At 42.1% G+C, this 15,409-nt stretch overlaps 1 protein-coding gene across 4 annotated transcripts in view; it reads right to left on the bottom strand.

The window, feature by feature from the left end:
- The window catches only part of wnt5b (wingless-type MMTV integration site family, member 5b), an 83,063-nt gene that overhangs the window by 4,693 nt on the left and 62,961 nt on the right, over positions 1-15,409 (bottom strand). The window contains exons 1-5 of one of the 4 annotated variants that reach the window (XM_023417964.2): positions 9,957-10,416; positions 9,688-9,851; positions 8,346-8,433; positions 7,931-8,090; positions 3,459-3,751 (exon numbers count right to left, since the gene is read on the bottom strand). In XM_023417964.2, the coding sequence (XP_023273732.1) occupies positions 3,459-3,751; positions 7,931-8,090; positions 8,346-8,433; positions 9,688-9,803 (657 nt within the window). In that variant the 5' untranslated portion in view covers positions 9,804-9,851; positions 9,957-10,416. Of the gene's footprint in view, positions 1-3,458; positions 3,752-7,930; positions 8,091-8,345; positions 8,434-9,687; positions 9,864-9,956; positions 10,417-15,409 lie in introns of those variants that run through there. The other 3 variants (XM_087177048.1, XM_023417963.2, XM_023417962.2) reach the window with 3 other exon arrangements.

The following is a 15,409-nucleotide window of genomic DNA, read 5'->3' as shown; positions in this document are numbered from 1 at the left end:
AACCCATCACTCTGTCTCCTCACATTGCCTGATCTCAATTACCTTCTCACCTCTGTTAACCCCTGCATCCCAAACACCGGCGACCCCCACCTCCCACCCCTGCTCCCTTTTCCTCTACTTTACTACCCAGCAGGCATAGCACTCGGCACCCTCCAATCCTGTGATTCGACCCCCGTGACCCCCGTAGACCGGAGCGCAGGGGACAATGACATTTTGTGCAAGAGTAAAAGCCTTTTTTTTTTTTTTTTTTCAAAGGGCTTCTGGTTTTGTTTTTGATATTTTAAGCCTGGACTTCTCAAACTGCTTTTTAGGAATGTGTGAAGTATATTTATGTCACTCTGCTGTTCAGAATAAAGAGGTGTTAATGGGAGGTTAAGGATTACGATTTTTTGGAGTTAGAATTAATGTCATACATTCATCATTAAGAGAAAATCCTTATATTTTATGGCTCCTTGCTGTTTTACGAGCCGTCATGTGCACTCAGATCCCCCACTGTGGGCTCTATGAGATGTTTAGAGCAGCAATAATAAAGAAAATGGAGATGCAACTTTTTTCTTTTACACATTTCCAAGGATATTAGGGAACCAAATCATAGAGTTAGTGAGCAACAGATCTATTTCTTAGTTTTATAGCTACTTGTTTCATTTGTTTGAGCCCCAGTCTTTGTTTGAACAGTTCTTTTCATTAATATAACACATTACAAGCTGCCAATAACCTCATGCTGTCAAATCACACCATGCATGTGTGTGTCCAGCTTCATACTGAGCTATTTGGTAGGTCATGCCTGCTGGGCGCAATGACACTGGACCTTCTGAACACACACACACTCACACACGTTCAGTCATCCGTGGTGGAGACACGGTCTCTGTGTCAGGCACAATAGTTTCTGCTCAGACAGGGGTTAGGGGTTAGGAGCCGTGTGTGTGTGTGTGTGTGTGTGTGTGTATAGAGTCAGTGCTAGAATGGGGCAGAAATAGAGAAAATAGCCCATCCTTTGTGACAGGAAAAGCAATGAGCAATGAATGAGGTGTAAAGACAGGGTCACATTTCATGTCTAATCCTCTTGTTTTTAAAATTAAGAATTTAGTAAGTAAGTTAGTAGGTAATCTTTGATTTATGTTCATCTATTTATCCGACTTATTGTTGTCGTCGCCCACTCGTCTCTGTCCTCATGAGGACGTGTGACATGTGACGGTACCGCACTGCAGACAGAGACTAGAGTTTGTTGGCTGTTACTGCTTCAAGTCCAGATTGTATTGCACAGAGTCTGCATGACGTAGATGACTGTCCATATCTGCAAGGGTCATCACAGACAGTCCACATACGGCCCGGAATTTATGACTGTGCAATGTATACAGACAACCACTGGAGCTGACGATTACATGAGGGATTTATATTGAAACAAAAATGAAAATCAGATCTTAAACTTTAACATAATATTTTAACATTTTCCACACTGTGTGACATATGTTTATATATAAACTCTGTATCTGCTTATGCCAACACTTAGTAGCTATACTCTTACATCAAATAGAAAAAAAATCTGTATGTTTTGTGCATTAATTTGTACAATTTCTTCGTAATTAAACATCACACGTTTGGCACCTTTGGAAACTGAAAGCTTTTGCTCATTGCTTGCTTATGTAAGGCAGCGGATTCAGGGATGAAGTAGTTCTCTTTTTTGATGACTTTTGATTTTATTTCCAAAAATCAAAACCGCTGCGACGCAACAGATCAACAGATGAATCTGAAAGTTTACTTCTGTGTTTAGCGCAAAGGCGGCACAACACAAACGTGGCCTGTTATTGTCTCCAGACTGGGAGCGTACATTTAGTTGTTTCGGTCTCTATGTGACAAGCACTGCCTCATTTGATTTGTGTGAAACGGAGACAGTGGACCTAGGTGACTGTGTGTGTGTGTGTGTGTGTGTGTGTGTGTGTGTGTATGTGTAAGTCTTTGAGAGTCGGGGGAGTGTGACAGAGTTCCATTCCTCACCCTGCGTCTCTGTCTCCAGACGCTTGTACACACACACACACACACACACACACACACCGACACACACACACACACCCACCCACACACCCACACACACACAGCGGCACGCCCCTGTCACCTCTACAAAAGCCCTGTGGTTTGCCTTGTTCAGCCAAGCAAGACAAATCCCGCTTAAGACAAACCAGCGTGTCCCGAAAGAAAAAAGAGAGAAAGAGGGATGGAGAGAAGGGGAGAGAAGTCTTCCTCTCTCTTGCTCTCCTCCTTTTCATCTCTCTCTTCTCCTCTCTTCCATTCCAGTGGACAGACAACAATGAAAGCAAAGAATCAAACAGGAGAGAGGAGGAAAACTCATTCAAAAAGAGTGTGTGTTACAGAACCGTGTGTGCGTGTATGTGTGTGTTTTAATACAAGGCCGTAGCAGTAGATCTTTCTCTCATACACTCTCCTATAGCCCCAATGGGACCCTCAGCAGAAACACAACCTCTCCAGACCCTCACCTTTGACCTCTGACACACACATGCACAAAAACCAGGCTCACTGTCTCTCACACAAATCAAATGGAGCTGAGCTGTGCACACACAGACGAAGACACACACACACACACAAGCACAAGAACACAAACACGCACACACACACACACACACACACACACACACACACACACACAGAGCGTCTCTGTCTTGTAAACAGCTTAAACAAAGCTTCTCTAACTGAAGATAAACACATTCTCCTGATTCACTTTGTACCAGAATGGGCAAATGGATCTTTTACGAGGAAAGTGTGTGTGTGTGTGTGTGTGTGTGTGTGTGTGTATGTTCCAGTCAAAGGTGAAAGGTTTCTTTTAGTGCATTTCTTGTAATGCTCTCCCCACCTGAAAGCATTTCCAAACAAGCTCCTGCATTAAGTTCGGAGCTTCTGATTGTCTCTGTATGGCAACCAGCAAGGGACAAAAACCTCAAGAAATAACTGAGCATTGCTAGTTGTTTTTTGTTTTTTTGTTTTCTTGTTTTCTTCAAGTTTTGCAAGTTTCATCTCATCATGCAACTATGTTATTGTTCATTGTGTGTGTACGAAGTTATATTGTGTGTGTATGTGTGTGTGTGTGTGTGTGTGTGTGTGCTACTCTGGTGGAATGTGTGTTGACCTAGCGACCTAGCCAGACTCCAAGGGCGTTAGCAGTTATACCATTTGGACCCTCCCAATAAATAACCTACACACACACACTCACAAAAATCCTGGCAGGTCAGGCAATCGGGGGCCACCTTGACTCACACACACATTCCTTACAGACACACTGATATAGTATGGGGGTTAACGCACACAGGCACACACACTTCCTTCACTAAAGTTTCACTTCTAGATCTCTAAAGTTTCATATTGAATTTAAAAAAAAAAGAAAAAGTTCACCCCTCTTTTCCAACATAAAAACTAAAAAGTACAAGCATGTGTTTTGTCCTCCATACCTGTCTCCCTGCTTCATTATTCTGCACGTTCATCAGTGTTCGGGCGTGCTCAGGTGACCCACGTGGGTAATTCTTCTCCCTCTCCCTGGCATCCACAAACTCGCGGGCGAACCGGTAGCCGTAATGCACGTTGTCGCCGCAGCCACCCCAAAGCCAATCCCGTGGCAGGTCACGGGGTCGAGCGGCACGGCTGCAGCCGCAGGTGGAGAGCTCGCCCTCGCGGCACGCCCGGCTGATGGCGTTGACCACGCCAGCCGCGCTGATGGCGTAGGTGAAGGCTGTTTCCCTGGAGCCTGAAGGAAAGAAGAAACTCAAAATGAACTGAAGGAAAGGTTTGAACATTTAAATTCTCACACACAGTAAGACATATTTTGTCACCATGGCTGCCATTTTAATTTATTCTGGGCTTTGGTGAATGTGTGTGAATGTGTGTGTGTGTGTGTGTGTGTGTGTGTGTGTGTGCATTCACTGACAGGAAACATGGGTAGCTGCTCAGGTTAACCCCCACAACACACACAGCAAACAGCCCCACACCCCAGACCCCAGATCTAACAATAGACAATAGATGTGATTTTAGGCTCTAACTCTGTACCTGGTTAGACTCAACAGCTTTAAATACCAGCTCAGTGATCCGTAATACATGAGCAGCATTTGATGAAGTGAACATATCAGTTTCTCCAGAATAATTTGGACCTTCTATGTAATTGTCCTTTGGGTATACTTGTCCCAGGCCTCGCTAGTCAACTACAATGTTTTAAGATCAGTTCATCCACATTAAATGAAATTTCGCTTGTGGTGCTCACAGCAGCGTCCTTCAGAAACAATGCTCCTGTGACAATGTGTCAGCCGTTTTCATAGGAACTACTTTCTGCCGAACAAATAGTCCCTATACAAACTGATTATCCAGAGTAAAAAGGACACATTTTCAGGAAAGATATGTTGGTGCTAAATGTCGTTATTCAATGCAGTGAGCACCAACACTAAAATCCTCTCCACTGCGTCGGGGTAAAGGGAGGAACTCTCAGAGACGATTGTTTAAAAAGTTGGACAAATTAAACCAAAACATCTGCATGGCTGGATAATCCGGGAGGTAAGTGAGAAAATATGTTTCTTTTTGTAATTTTCGTTAAAGTGACCCTTTAAACAGATCACATGCAGGAGCTAGAGGAGTGAAGCTGGGTTAACGTCAGCAGAAAAACTCATAAATTCGGATGTTATTCATCCCCGTTTACCTGCCATCAGCTCATACAATTACACTTCGTGATTTACAATAAAAATCACGACACAGTTTCAGTGATCAGTCTGCTTCTTCCTTCTCTTTCTTTCTCTTTGTAGCTGCTTGGATGCAGAACACCCAACAGACTGGTTCATATTAATGATTTCTATTGACTTCGGAGACTAACACCATGTTACACCGTGGAATACACAACCCAACCTGCGTGTCCTATTCTCTGCATTAATACACAAACCATCCCAACACACAAGGAAGTCGAAAGGGACAAAGACAACGGCCTGACAGGTGGGAGGTTAACTGCTGTGAAACTCCCCCATTTACATTTGAACAGTGAAGAGCGTCGCAGGACTTCGGGTTGAGGCTGCATTTACATCACAGTGACATTTCATTAGTTGTGATTTCATTATTTTACCTTTTACATGAACAGAAAACTGTTTTTTTAAATATTTTTCAGATTCACTGTCACATTCCTTTAACATTGCTACATGAAACCACTGGCTGAGATGTTTAGTAGTGACTCTGTACAGATACTACTTACTTTTCTTTTTAATCTTACGACTTAAACACAATTATCTGGATGGGTTTTTAATCATCTGTTATGCCACACAGAAAACAAATAAGTTATATATCAAACCTCACACACTAATTAGATCAAAACCCATAAACATACAGTTTACAGTCTGGAGTATACTACACCCCTCCCTCCTTCCCTCACATATGCTTTTATGGTCTCTGATGTATTTTTAATGCTGTAATATTGCTATAACATTCCCATAGACTGTTTAATCAGTAATATTGCTTAGATCATACTGTTTTCTGTCTTTTATTGGGCTATTAACATTCCTATTAGTGTTTCCTATTTATTCAGGCATTAATGACAATTTAAAGCAAATTATGTATCCAGTGTCTCCACTGAATTCTTATTGTATTTATACTGCTACTCCTTATGTTGCCTGCACTTCCTTTTGGTAAGTCATTGACATTCTTGTATTAGTTTAATCGACATACTGTGCTTTAAAGAAAGTATCATTTTTCCAGCGATTTCATTTATTATTATTTTTTACCCTCTACCGCAGTAGGCTACAGGTAATGTAAGTGCTTTGCTGTGTTATTTGGAGACTCTGGTATCGCTCTATAATACATCATAGGATAACTCAATCAACACCAGCCAGCTAGACAGACAGGTATGCATGCAAAGCTGAGGCGTGTGGGTATTCATTCAGGTTTTAGGAGCAGTAACTAACCCGGTCAGGACTGGCCATACATATTATGCAGCAGGATAAAGAGACAGGGAGAGAGACCGAGTGGTTTATGAGACTGCGGAGCCAAGACTTCAAATAGCAGGTCCGGATCTGCCGGCTCGGTGTCAGCTCATCAGTGCATTTCAAAAGAGGAGCCGCAGGACAATGGACCGACTAACACCTCCATATAAACCTGGAGATAGACTGACTGTCAATAGAGAGACAGGCAGAGAGGGACTCAGACGGAGAGAAAAGAGCCGCAAACACCTCGTCCGACTGCCCGCAGCGGATTTGACACTTACTTGTTGATGAGAGGTTTCCCACATCGCCTGCTGGGAATTAGACGCGCAAGAAGCTGATCCGGGACCTGAGCTACATATTTATGAAAATGACTGGAGACACATGACACATTTATTTCCTACTAATGATGTAGGTTTTTTTATGCGTCTTGACGCCTGATTCTGGAGCGTTTCCTGTCTTCGTTTTTTTTTTTTTCACTCGAGTTTAATCGTTTCACTGCGCCTGCGCACAGTGGGAATGACAAGAGAGCTGAGCGCAAACTATCTGCGCAAAGTAAACCGATTTTTATATGTTATGAATATTAAAATTGATATGTCTAATATAATGTTATTCTGGTCGTCTACTGATATTTGTTTCATTCAAGAAAAGACATGTCAACCTAAAACGAGGAATTCCTCTGATTAGAAAATACCACAGTAAAAAAGACACAGAAAAATACAAATACCAAATCCTCACCCTTCAATAAGATGACTACAAACTCTGTGGTAACTACACTTAAAAAACACTGAGAAAATAACGAGCTCATAGACAGTGTTGGTTATTATAATGACAGGCTACTATAGAAGATTAAAACCGGTAAAACACCACAAAGTTGTGTAGACAAGACACATCATAATTATCTTAAATTAACCTTAACCTTAATACTTAATGTATTGTGGCAATACACCTGACAAATCAAAAAATACCATTAATAACTCAATAGCTGAACACCATAAATACACAACACACTGTTGGTCTCATTGGGATTATAGTGTTTTTCATTGGCTTATATACCCACCAGAAAATTGACTTACATGACACCACCTTATTTTACAGGATTTACCTGGTAGTTGTACTAACTTTTGTTTTTTCAATTCATATCCTAACTCGACCCTGGACGTCAGTTAAAATAGGCCAGTACACAAAAAAACCCCACAGTCTGTTCACTTACTGTGTCGTATTTCAACAGGATGAAATGACCTGATTATTCAACACTTATGTCTCTACCAAACCACAATACTCTGCTATATTCAATTTTAGGTTTAAGAATAATATGCTGTATAATTTCAGTCTTTCATATCTCTGAACACAAGAGACTTCTTCTCTACTCTGTGACCCTGATCAGCATGGACTGTCCGAACACCCAGTGTTTTCACTGAGCCTTTTATTACTCTGATAATCACACTGCAGCACTTTCAAAATAAGACTATTAATTGGTGCATTACTGTCACCATCCAGTAAGGATGCCATCCCAGTACGGGAACTGTTGTGAAATACTATACATGCTGTGCTTGGGTTTCAGCTGCTAATAAGTTTTTCTGTCATTGCTTATTTTACGTTTCAAAATAAAAGTTAGCAGTGTCAGTGGCTCCACTGACATTTCTGTCTGTTTTAACATTTCTTTCTGATTTGATTGAGGGTCATAAATGTGCTACATGCCAAATAAAGTTGAAAAGCTTCTGAACTTTTTCATGCTTGATGAAATCACTATTTTTTGCTTATATGCAATTGTCTTACAACAGGAACACTGGTAGTATTGACATACAATATATGCAATCACACAGAATGAATTCCAACAGAAACAGCTTCTTAAATCTAGAACACAAACTTGACTGGAAATTGTCATCACCCTCAAACTGGATGACACGTCTTTTCAGACTACAACCTTTCCTTATGCTGTTCCTGATTCCTCTGTTCTCATCAAACAGTCAACTCACCGATCTGCATGACACGTCCAAACACAGACGTGTTGTCCACGGTGCTGCAGTTCCACCTCCTCTGTCTGAACTGGTACTGGCACTCCTTGATGCCAGTCTTGGCTCCATCTCCAATGTAGATCATGTGGTCCTGGTACAGCTGGCAGAGCTTCCTCTGGCCCTGCAAACCGCACAACAGCAGCAGCAGAGGAGAGATTAGCAGAGATTAGTCTGTTAATGGTTTGATACTTTAGTGGTCCCTGTGGGGAAATTCTCCCTTTATCTGACCAGTCCCTTGGAGTCAAGGTACTGGAGGTACAGAGGAGGAGCTGGTAGGAAGATCAGGTGCTCAGAATTCAAGTTATGAGAGTGGTTATAGATTTAAAAAAAAAAAAAAAACAAGCACACAGGCTGTTTCCCACAGACAGGAACTTACCTGAGAGAGTCCAGACAGCTGACTGCAGAGAGGCTGAGCTCCAATGATGTACATCTCTGGCCGCTGAATTGGGGTCAGAGCTAGTGACCTGAGAGACAGAGGCCATATTAATCCACAGTTCAGACTAATAAACTGAATCTATTACGCTCAAAGAGATGTGGCACAGACTGAGCTTCTGCGATGTACGACTCCCTCTCTGAGAGGAGGTCGCCGCTGCAGAGGACAAAGTTCAGACATGGGTTTTATAAGTACAACCGGGCTATAAAATGTAGATAAATAGGTGTCTCTGCAGCCACTGTCCTCATGGTTCCTTTCCTTTCCCTTTACAACAAACAGGTACTATAATTTTGAATCATGTTTTCCTTATTAAAAAAAAAGAAGTGATGAGACAATCTGTCCCCAAACACATAAAATATGACAGTTAACCCTTTTGTGGCGTTCATGACCATCTCATCCAAACAAAGGCAAATCAAATTGTATGGATATCTTTCTGTCCAGAGAGCTTGAAGGAGATCAGATCTGTGCTACTAAGTTGTCACATGCGTTACAATAAATAAATGTCACATTTAAGAAGCTATGGCCCTGTTTGGGCAACAGGAGTGTTGTTTTCAAGTTGCATTTGGATGGTTGAGTCTCCTACTAAAGGGAAATGACAAACTAAAAAATATCCCACATTGTTTAATGCTTCACAAACTCAAACCCTATTCTGATTAAACCTGAACTCTAGCAACCTACAAACACCCTCCATTACATTACCACAAAGCGGAGTGAATAGCACATAGTTGGATTTTGTAAGTCAAGAACAAGTGTGGCTAATTGACGGCCCTGAAGGCCCAGCAGCAGGCCACCTTAAGGCGCCATTTGGGGCTCAGCCAGGGTAAATATTGTGACAGAGCCTTCACATTTGTTCCATTCACTGTTAGTGCGCTACCACACGACTGGAACATCACGGCATGACGCAAAACTACCCCCCAAAACACACACATACAGACACAAGAGGCAACACAAAGTGATGTTTTTGCTCAAAATGTGCCAGTTGACATGTTACCAGTGGTCTAGATGTGATGAGAATCTTAACCTGTTTTGCGTAAAATCAAAAACACGCACGTTTTTAAAATGCAAATGCAAATGCAAAGTTAATATTGTATTATAGTGTAAAACCGTAAATTATACGAATAAACTGCAAGTTGTTTTAACAAACAACAAAAAACATGTTATGAAAATCTGTTTTTGTCGGTGGCTCACCCAGTGGAGGTCATAGTTCATCCACGTTTTATTCGCCAGCACCATATACCACTAATCTCTCCAAAAATCAATGCATCGCCGGTCAGCAGTTACTCACCACCATGAGTTGGCATCCACCACCAGCAGTTGGGAGCTGCAGGCGAGGAAGGCGGCTGCCAGCAGCAGATGTCGGGCAGCACCGGTTCGCTTTCTCCGGACAGGCCTGTTGTCCATGGTCCGCCGCGTCACCGCCTCACAGCCGGTGTTTGGGGAAGCGCTTTGCTGCTGAGACATGGGCAGAAAATGAGGAGGCGTCCTGAACTGCCCTACCGGGTCTTTGGGTCTGGGCACAAACCCTGAAAGCTGGCGATGCTGAGTTAGACTCACTTGTGTCCTGTTTTTTGTTCCAGTTTTTTGTATAGTCCACTTGTCTACCCTTTCCTTTTCTTAGTCTCTAGTATTTAAAATGATAAAAATACAACTTCCATCAAAAATGCTGAAAAACACAGAGGTATAATCCCCAGTTTGCCTGGTTTCACTGGATGATAGTCGATAGTTGATCTGAATTTACAGCAGCATGTTCCTAGAGGGTCAGAGGCTGCTTGTAAAAAAAATGTGAGTCCACAGTTCTAAGACGTGCGTAAAATGGTTTGGTATCAGTTGGGTTTTACGCAAAGAGCGAGGCCACTTCTCCCTCACCCTCTGTCTCTCAAGACATATAATAAACAAAAAATTAAATAAAACGCAGCTACAATGTGAAAAGTGTGATCCTGTTGTTGGCTTGAGGAAAGATTTACAAGGAGATTAAAACGCTAATTGAGCAGCAAAGCGACTGTTCCTTTCCCTTCCTGTCCCCTCTCCACCACTCAACATCTCTCTCTCTCTCTCTCTCTCTCTCTCTCTCTCTGGTAAACACTCCTCCTCTTCTCACCCCCACTTCACCTCAGAACTCCCCCACCATGCCCTCTCCATCCCTCCCTCCCCGTTTTACAGCCTATATATTGGGCACGCCTGTGTCTGTGCGCGCGCAGAGCAGATAAACAAAAGGGTACTGGACACAGTCAACATGTAAGGCTGCAAACACCTGTGATGTGGGAGACCTTGAACAAATTTAAACCTGGAAGATTATTGATTACTGTTTTTTTTTTTTTTTTTTTGACCAATCAGTCCCTGATCCACTCGTTTCTAAGCAAGGTTTCCTTTATAGCTTCTCCCTGGTCAGTGTGTTCGCAGTTTACTAAAACCTACAAGTAAATGTATGTTAATCTGCATACAATGGATAAATGGGTAAATAGGGACAGGGCAGTGTGGTAAAATGAAAGGAATAAAACATAAATGAGTTGAGGAATAAGAAGGAGAGAGATGAGAGTTACTCGGATGAGGGATGGAGGTTGAACGTTTTGCAAAACCTCAATCAACCTTCGAAAAGTTCACGTGCGTCAAATTCCTTTTATTAGCTGAAGTGAATAATTTGTTTGAATAAAAGGTGAGCGCTTCCAAATGGCCTAATCCTTCTCTTCTTTGGTCTGCGAAAATAAAGGGCGACACACCACTACCCCACCTCCCACACAGAGCCTACACGCACGCACGCACACGTACACACGTACACACGTACACACACACACACACACACACACACACACACACACACACACACACACACACACACACGTCAGGAGTCCTGCGAGTCCTGAAGTAAAGAAAAGGCGTGTTGAAGCGAGCTCTCTTCAATTCATAACCCGGTCAAAGACAAACTGCGGCTGGGTCGGTGGGCGGTGAACCTGCAGAGGAACAGGCCCTTTGATCTGACTCAGTGCTTCTCAAAGGAGAGCGTCCACAACTGAAGGTGGGCAAGGAAAAGATTAGCATTTAGAGAATCTGGAACATTCATCCAAAAAGTTATTGGTTTTAGTGCATTTTTTGGACCATTAAATCTAAAAACCAAAAGGATATCAACAATTTAATCAAATTTAATGATAACCACAGACATGACAGTAAATTACGTCTACGAATAACATGACAACATTATGGTAAATGACACATTTAGTCCTGCGCTAACATCATGCAGGGCTATATTTAGTTTGTGGTTTTCAATCTGATGACAAATATTTGAATGATACACCTAATTTGGCTTTCACTGATCCATATTTTACGTGCGTAAAAACCTATGGAAAGATAAGAAATAACCTTCAGCCCATGTAGAACGTCTGTGTTTTTAACATCCAGTTGAAGAACATTTCGATGAGCAGCAAAGAGGAAATCTATTTTATTTCAACGAGGACACAGAGAATAGTTTAAATACCTGCATTTGTGTTCATCTTCTCATCAATATTCATAAAGAAAGATGTGGTATTTGTGTTGTAAAACATGTCAATTCTTCTTTATTTCCTAATAGGATTTCTGCTGGTGTTTGTCATATGTGGAGAGCAGCAGCAGCAGCAGCAGAGAGTCGGATGTCAGTCGTCTCTGCATGACAATAGACCCACAGCAATGTTAAACAGAGGCCGCACACCTTTCATCTCCCGGGGGCCCTAAACTTCCCCATCACATGCACACGCACACACGCGGAGAGAGCTCTGTGAAGTGATCTAACTGGCTGCCTTCAATATACATCGGCTTGATATTCTGCCTTGTTTCGTGTGAGTGGGTCAATATCAGGTGGAGTAAAACAGAAATGTATTTATAAAGTGGAACACAGAAACTGGTCCGACCATACAGTCAAGTAACAACGAGACTGTAATTTAATGATTGTAATTATTGTAGAGGAGAGGCACCTTGCATAGGTTAGTTCCTGTTTATAGGCTTTAGGAGGTTACTGTGGCAACAGCGCCCTCATCTGGTTAAAAAGAGACATTGATTTTCTCCAAAACTTCCTGCATCAGCTCCTGCTTTTCAACGTGTCATTACAAGGAATCTGCTTATTGGAAATGACTTGTATTAACAGACACAGTACTATATGACTTGAGACAGTATATGCTGTATCTTCAGTGACGATACATCATATGTGCACAGAGCAAAATATCCAAACTCCATGTTTTTTAATGGCTGCACTGGCTGCATATTCTAGATGTCTTGTGCATAGACATATCTGGTATCTTTTGAAACGTTGGGGTCTCCCATAGGATTTAAAATAAAGTTTCTGGGAGTCTGAGCGAAGTTTGGCTGCACAACATGACTTTGTACCACGCAGCCTACCCACGGGGACAGTGATGTGTTACAGGTTTTTAACATGTTGTATCTGCACAGCTGCTGCTGTACAATAAAAACATGATGAAGCTGTATGTTTTTTCTAATAACTTTTCAGTTTCACCACAAGTCTACGATTGTTATTCTTGTCGACTGTACAGACAACACTCTCTGCTTGTCCCTCCTCTGTTGCTCTCCCTCAGCTTTCAGCACAATGAAAATGTGAGAATGACTCAGGATAATGATGGACCAATCAGCAGCTGCCCTGATATTAATGTTTAGTCTGTAACTGACATCACAGCGCCACCTACTGTTGTCCTTCCTCTCTGCTTTGATGGGTGTTAGAGTGGACTACTACTACTACTACTACTACCCCTACCCTTTCTCTTGCACACACATTTGGCATTTTTACATTTACACAGAGAAAACAGGATTTGAGAACCAAACTGAAATAAATGGGTTTCTCCTCCTGAGATCTTTCCTAATTAAAACACACTGATTATCTCATCATTTGGGGACTAAAGAGAAACAGGCCAACAGCTTATTCTGGGACATGACCTAGAGCTTGAGAAATACTGGACTGAAGCAGCCGCACTGGTCTTTGATGTAGCAGTGGAGGAGTTTACTGTAAACTTGTGATGTGCTTGCTGAAACACAAGGAGGAGCAGTTCAGCCTCAGTACACACTACAGCCAAAGGAAAGGCGGTAAAATGAGGCTGGGAGGGTCGAGGGCACAGAGACGAAACTTGGACCAAGTGTGATAAAGAAAGAAAGAGGAAGGAGGGGAAACAGAGGGAGTGAAAGAGAGAGGGAGTGTCCAAGTAATGGATACACAGTGAGAGAGACAGAAAGAGAGAGAGAGAGAGAGAGAGAGCGAGAGAGGACTTGTCCCTAGAGGATATGAGCAATAGTCATGCAACAGGGAGCAATGCCTGAAAAAGTCGGCAGCTCCTCTCTGGATTAACAGCAGCCACACTTTTTTTATTGCCTTCAGTACCAGACTACAGCAGGAGAAGCAGCCAGCTCTCTCCTGCAGGGAAACCCGCTGATGAAGTCTGAACTGATCCCCTGGAAGCTGCTCATGCCAAAAATGCTAATCACCAATTTCTAGAAATGGCTGTCACTTGAAAATTGATCACCCTCTAGTTAAATATAATCCTCTGAGTGTACGGAGGTAGACGGGGCTGAACAGAAACGTGAGGATACATGTGACACACCAGATACCTGAGAGGATATTCAAGTCTTTGTCCCGAGGAAGCATAGGCTGTAGGGAGCCTCTCAGCAAACTGTGTCTCATTTCATGGGCTCATTTTCTGCAAAAGATGTGGCACAGGAAGGTGTTGTCCTGGGCCAGGCTCAACCTGAGACTCTTCCCCAGAAGAGACCTCACACTGCATTCAGGCAGTCTTCTCCAACTTCTCACTCAGCAGAAATGTTCTAGTTACTTACTGTTCAGTTGCCCTCAGACACTGGTGAGAGAAGTATTCAGATTTTATACTAAAGCAAAAGCACTAACATTGCAATATAAAAGCCCTTCTTTTAAAATGTACTTACAGAGTCAAAAGTGAAAGTAGTCATAATTCAGAAAACTGGCTCCTAATACTATGGTACAATTATATTATTGGTTTACATTATTAATACTGATGCATTGGTGTATATACTATCTTATATTTGATATAGTGTTGGGTAGTTTAATATATGACAGTGAAAAGATCATCGTATGTTTTGTATCTAAAGCCTGGATCGGCAAAGTAAGTGGTGACTATAGCTGTCAAATAAATGTCAAGTAAAAAGTACAACATTTGCTTGTGAAATCTCCAGGAGTAGAAGCATAGAGCTGCATGAAACCGACTCAAACTTGTCAAGTAATAGTTTCACAATGCAGTGCGAGTGGTGATTTTCCCAACCGGAACAGCTTTCTTTTTGCATGTAACACACAAACAAGTTTGCTTTTTTTTTCTTTTCTTTTTTTTCTGCTGCCTCCAGCAAGAGGTCAAAGGTCAGGCTCAGCTGCAGAACACTGAGCTTGCAGCCTGTAGGGACTGTGAGTTTTGCTTAAGGACACTTTAGCAGGGCAGATGTTTGTACGGCACATACACGGGCTTCAGCAACCCAGCAGTCCACCAGCTGAGGCTTAGTCTTTGTACTGTCCAAGTAACTGATACTCTCCCTATAATTAAAAACTAGACCCATGAAAAATGTTTAATCCATAATCTTTACCATCTTACAAACACAAACAGAACAGTCCTATTAATAAAGAAAGGGTTTACACTAGTTTTGTTTCTTAAAATTGTTAGAATTTATAGTGTGATTTCTCCTGTGTCATATTTTTCAGTGACAGCAACCAATACATTTTCATATCAGCCCTCTCTCATCTTACCCACTACTCCAAGCTCCTGTTGTTTTTCTTTTGATTATATGAAAAAAAAACCCAAAACAACAAAGGCAGAGCAGACATGGGAATATGTGCCAACTTTGTGCAGACACATGGACACATTTGTAAGAACCAAAGAACTCAAACTACAAATGCAACCACAGCAAACCCATGGGATGATGAAACTACCTGCTCCACTTACTACAGCAGTGCCTCTCCTTCCGTCTGCCTATCAGTCGCTCAGTGTCCTCTTCCCTTTGTCTCGCTTTCTTCATGTCTG

This window comes from Seriola lalandi, unplaced genomic scaffold, assembly GCF_002814215.2.
Source record: "Seriola lalandi dorsalis isolate HSWRI2012SDOR001 ecotype SW California unplaced genomic scaffold, Sedor1 jcf7180002054579, whole genome shotgun sequence".
Taxonomy (NCBI): domain Eukaryota; kingdom Metazoa; phylum Chordata; class Actinopteri; order Carangiformes; family Carangidae; genus Seriola; species Seriola lalandi.
Note: the sequence above shows the minus strand (reverse complement) of the source record. Positions and strands in the feature narration are given on the sequence as shown.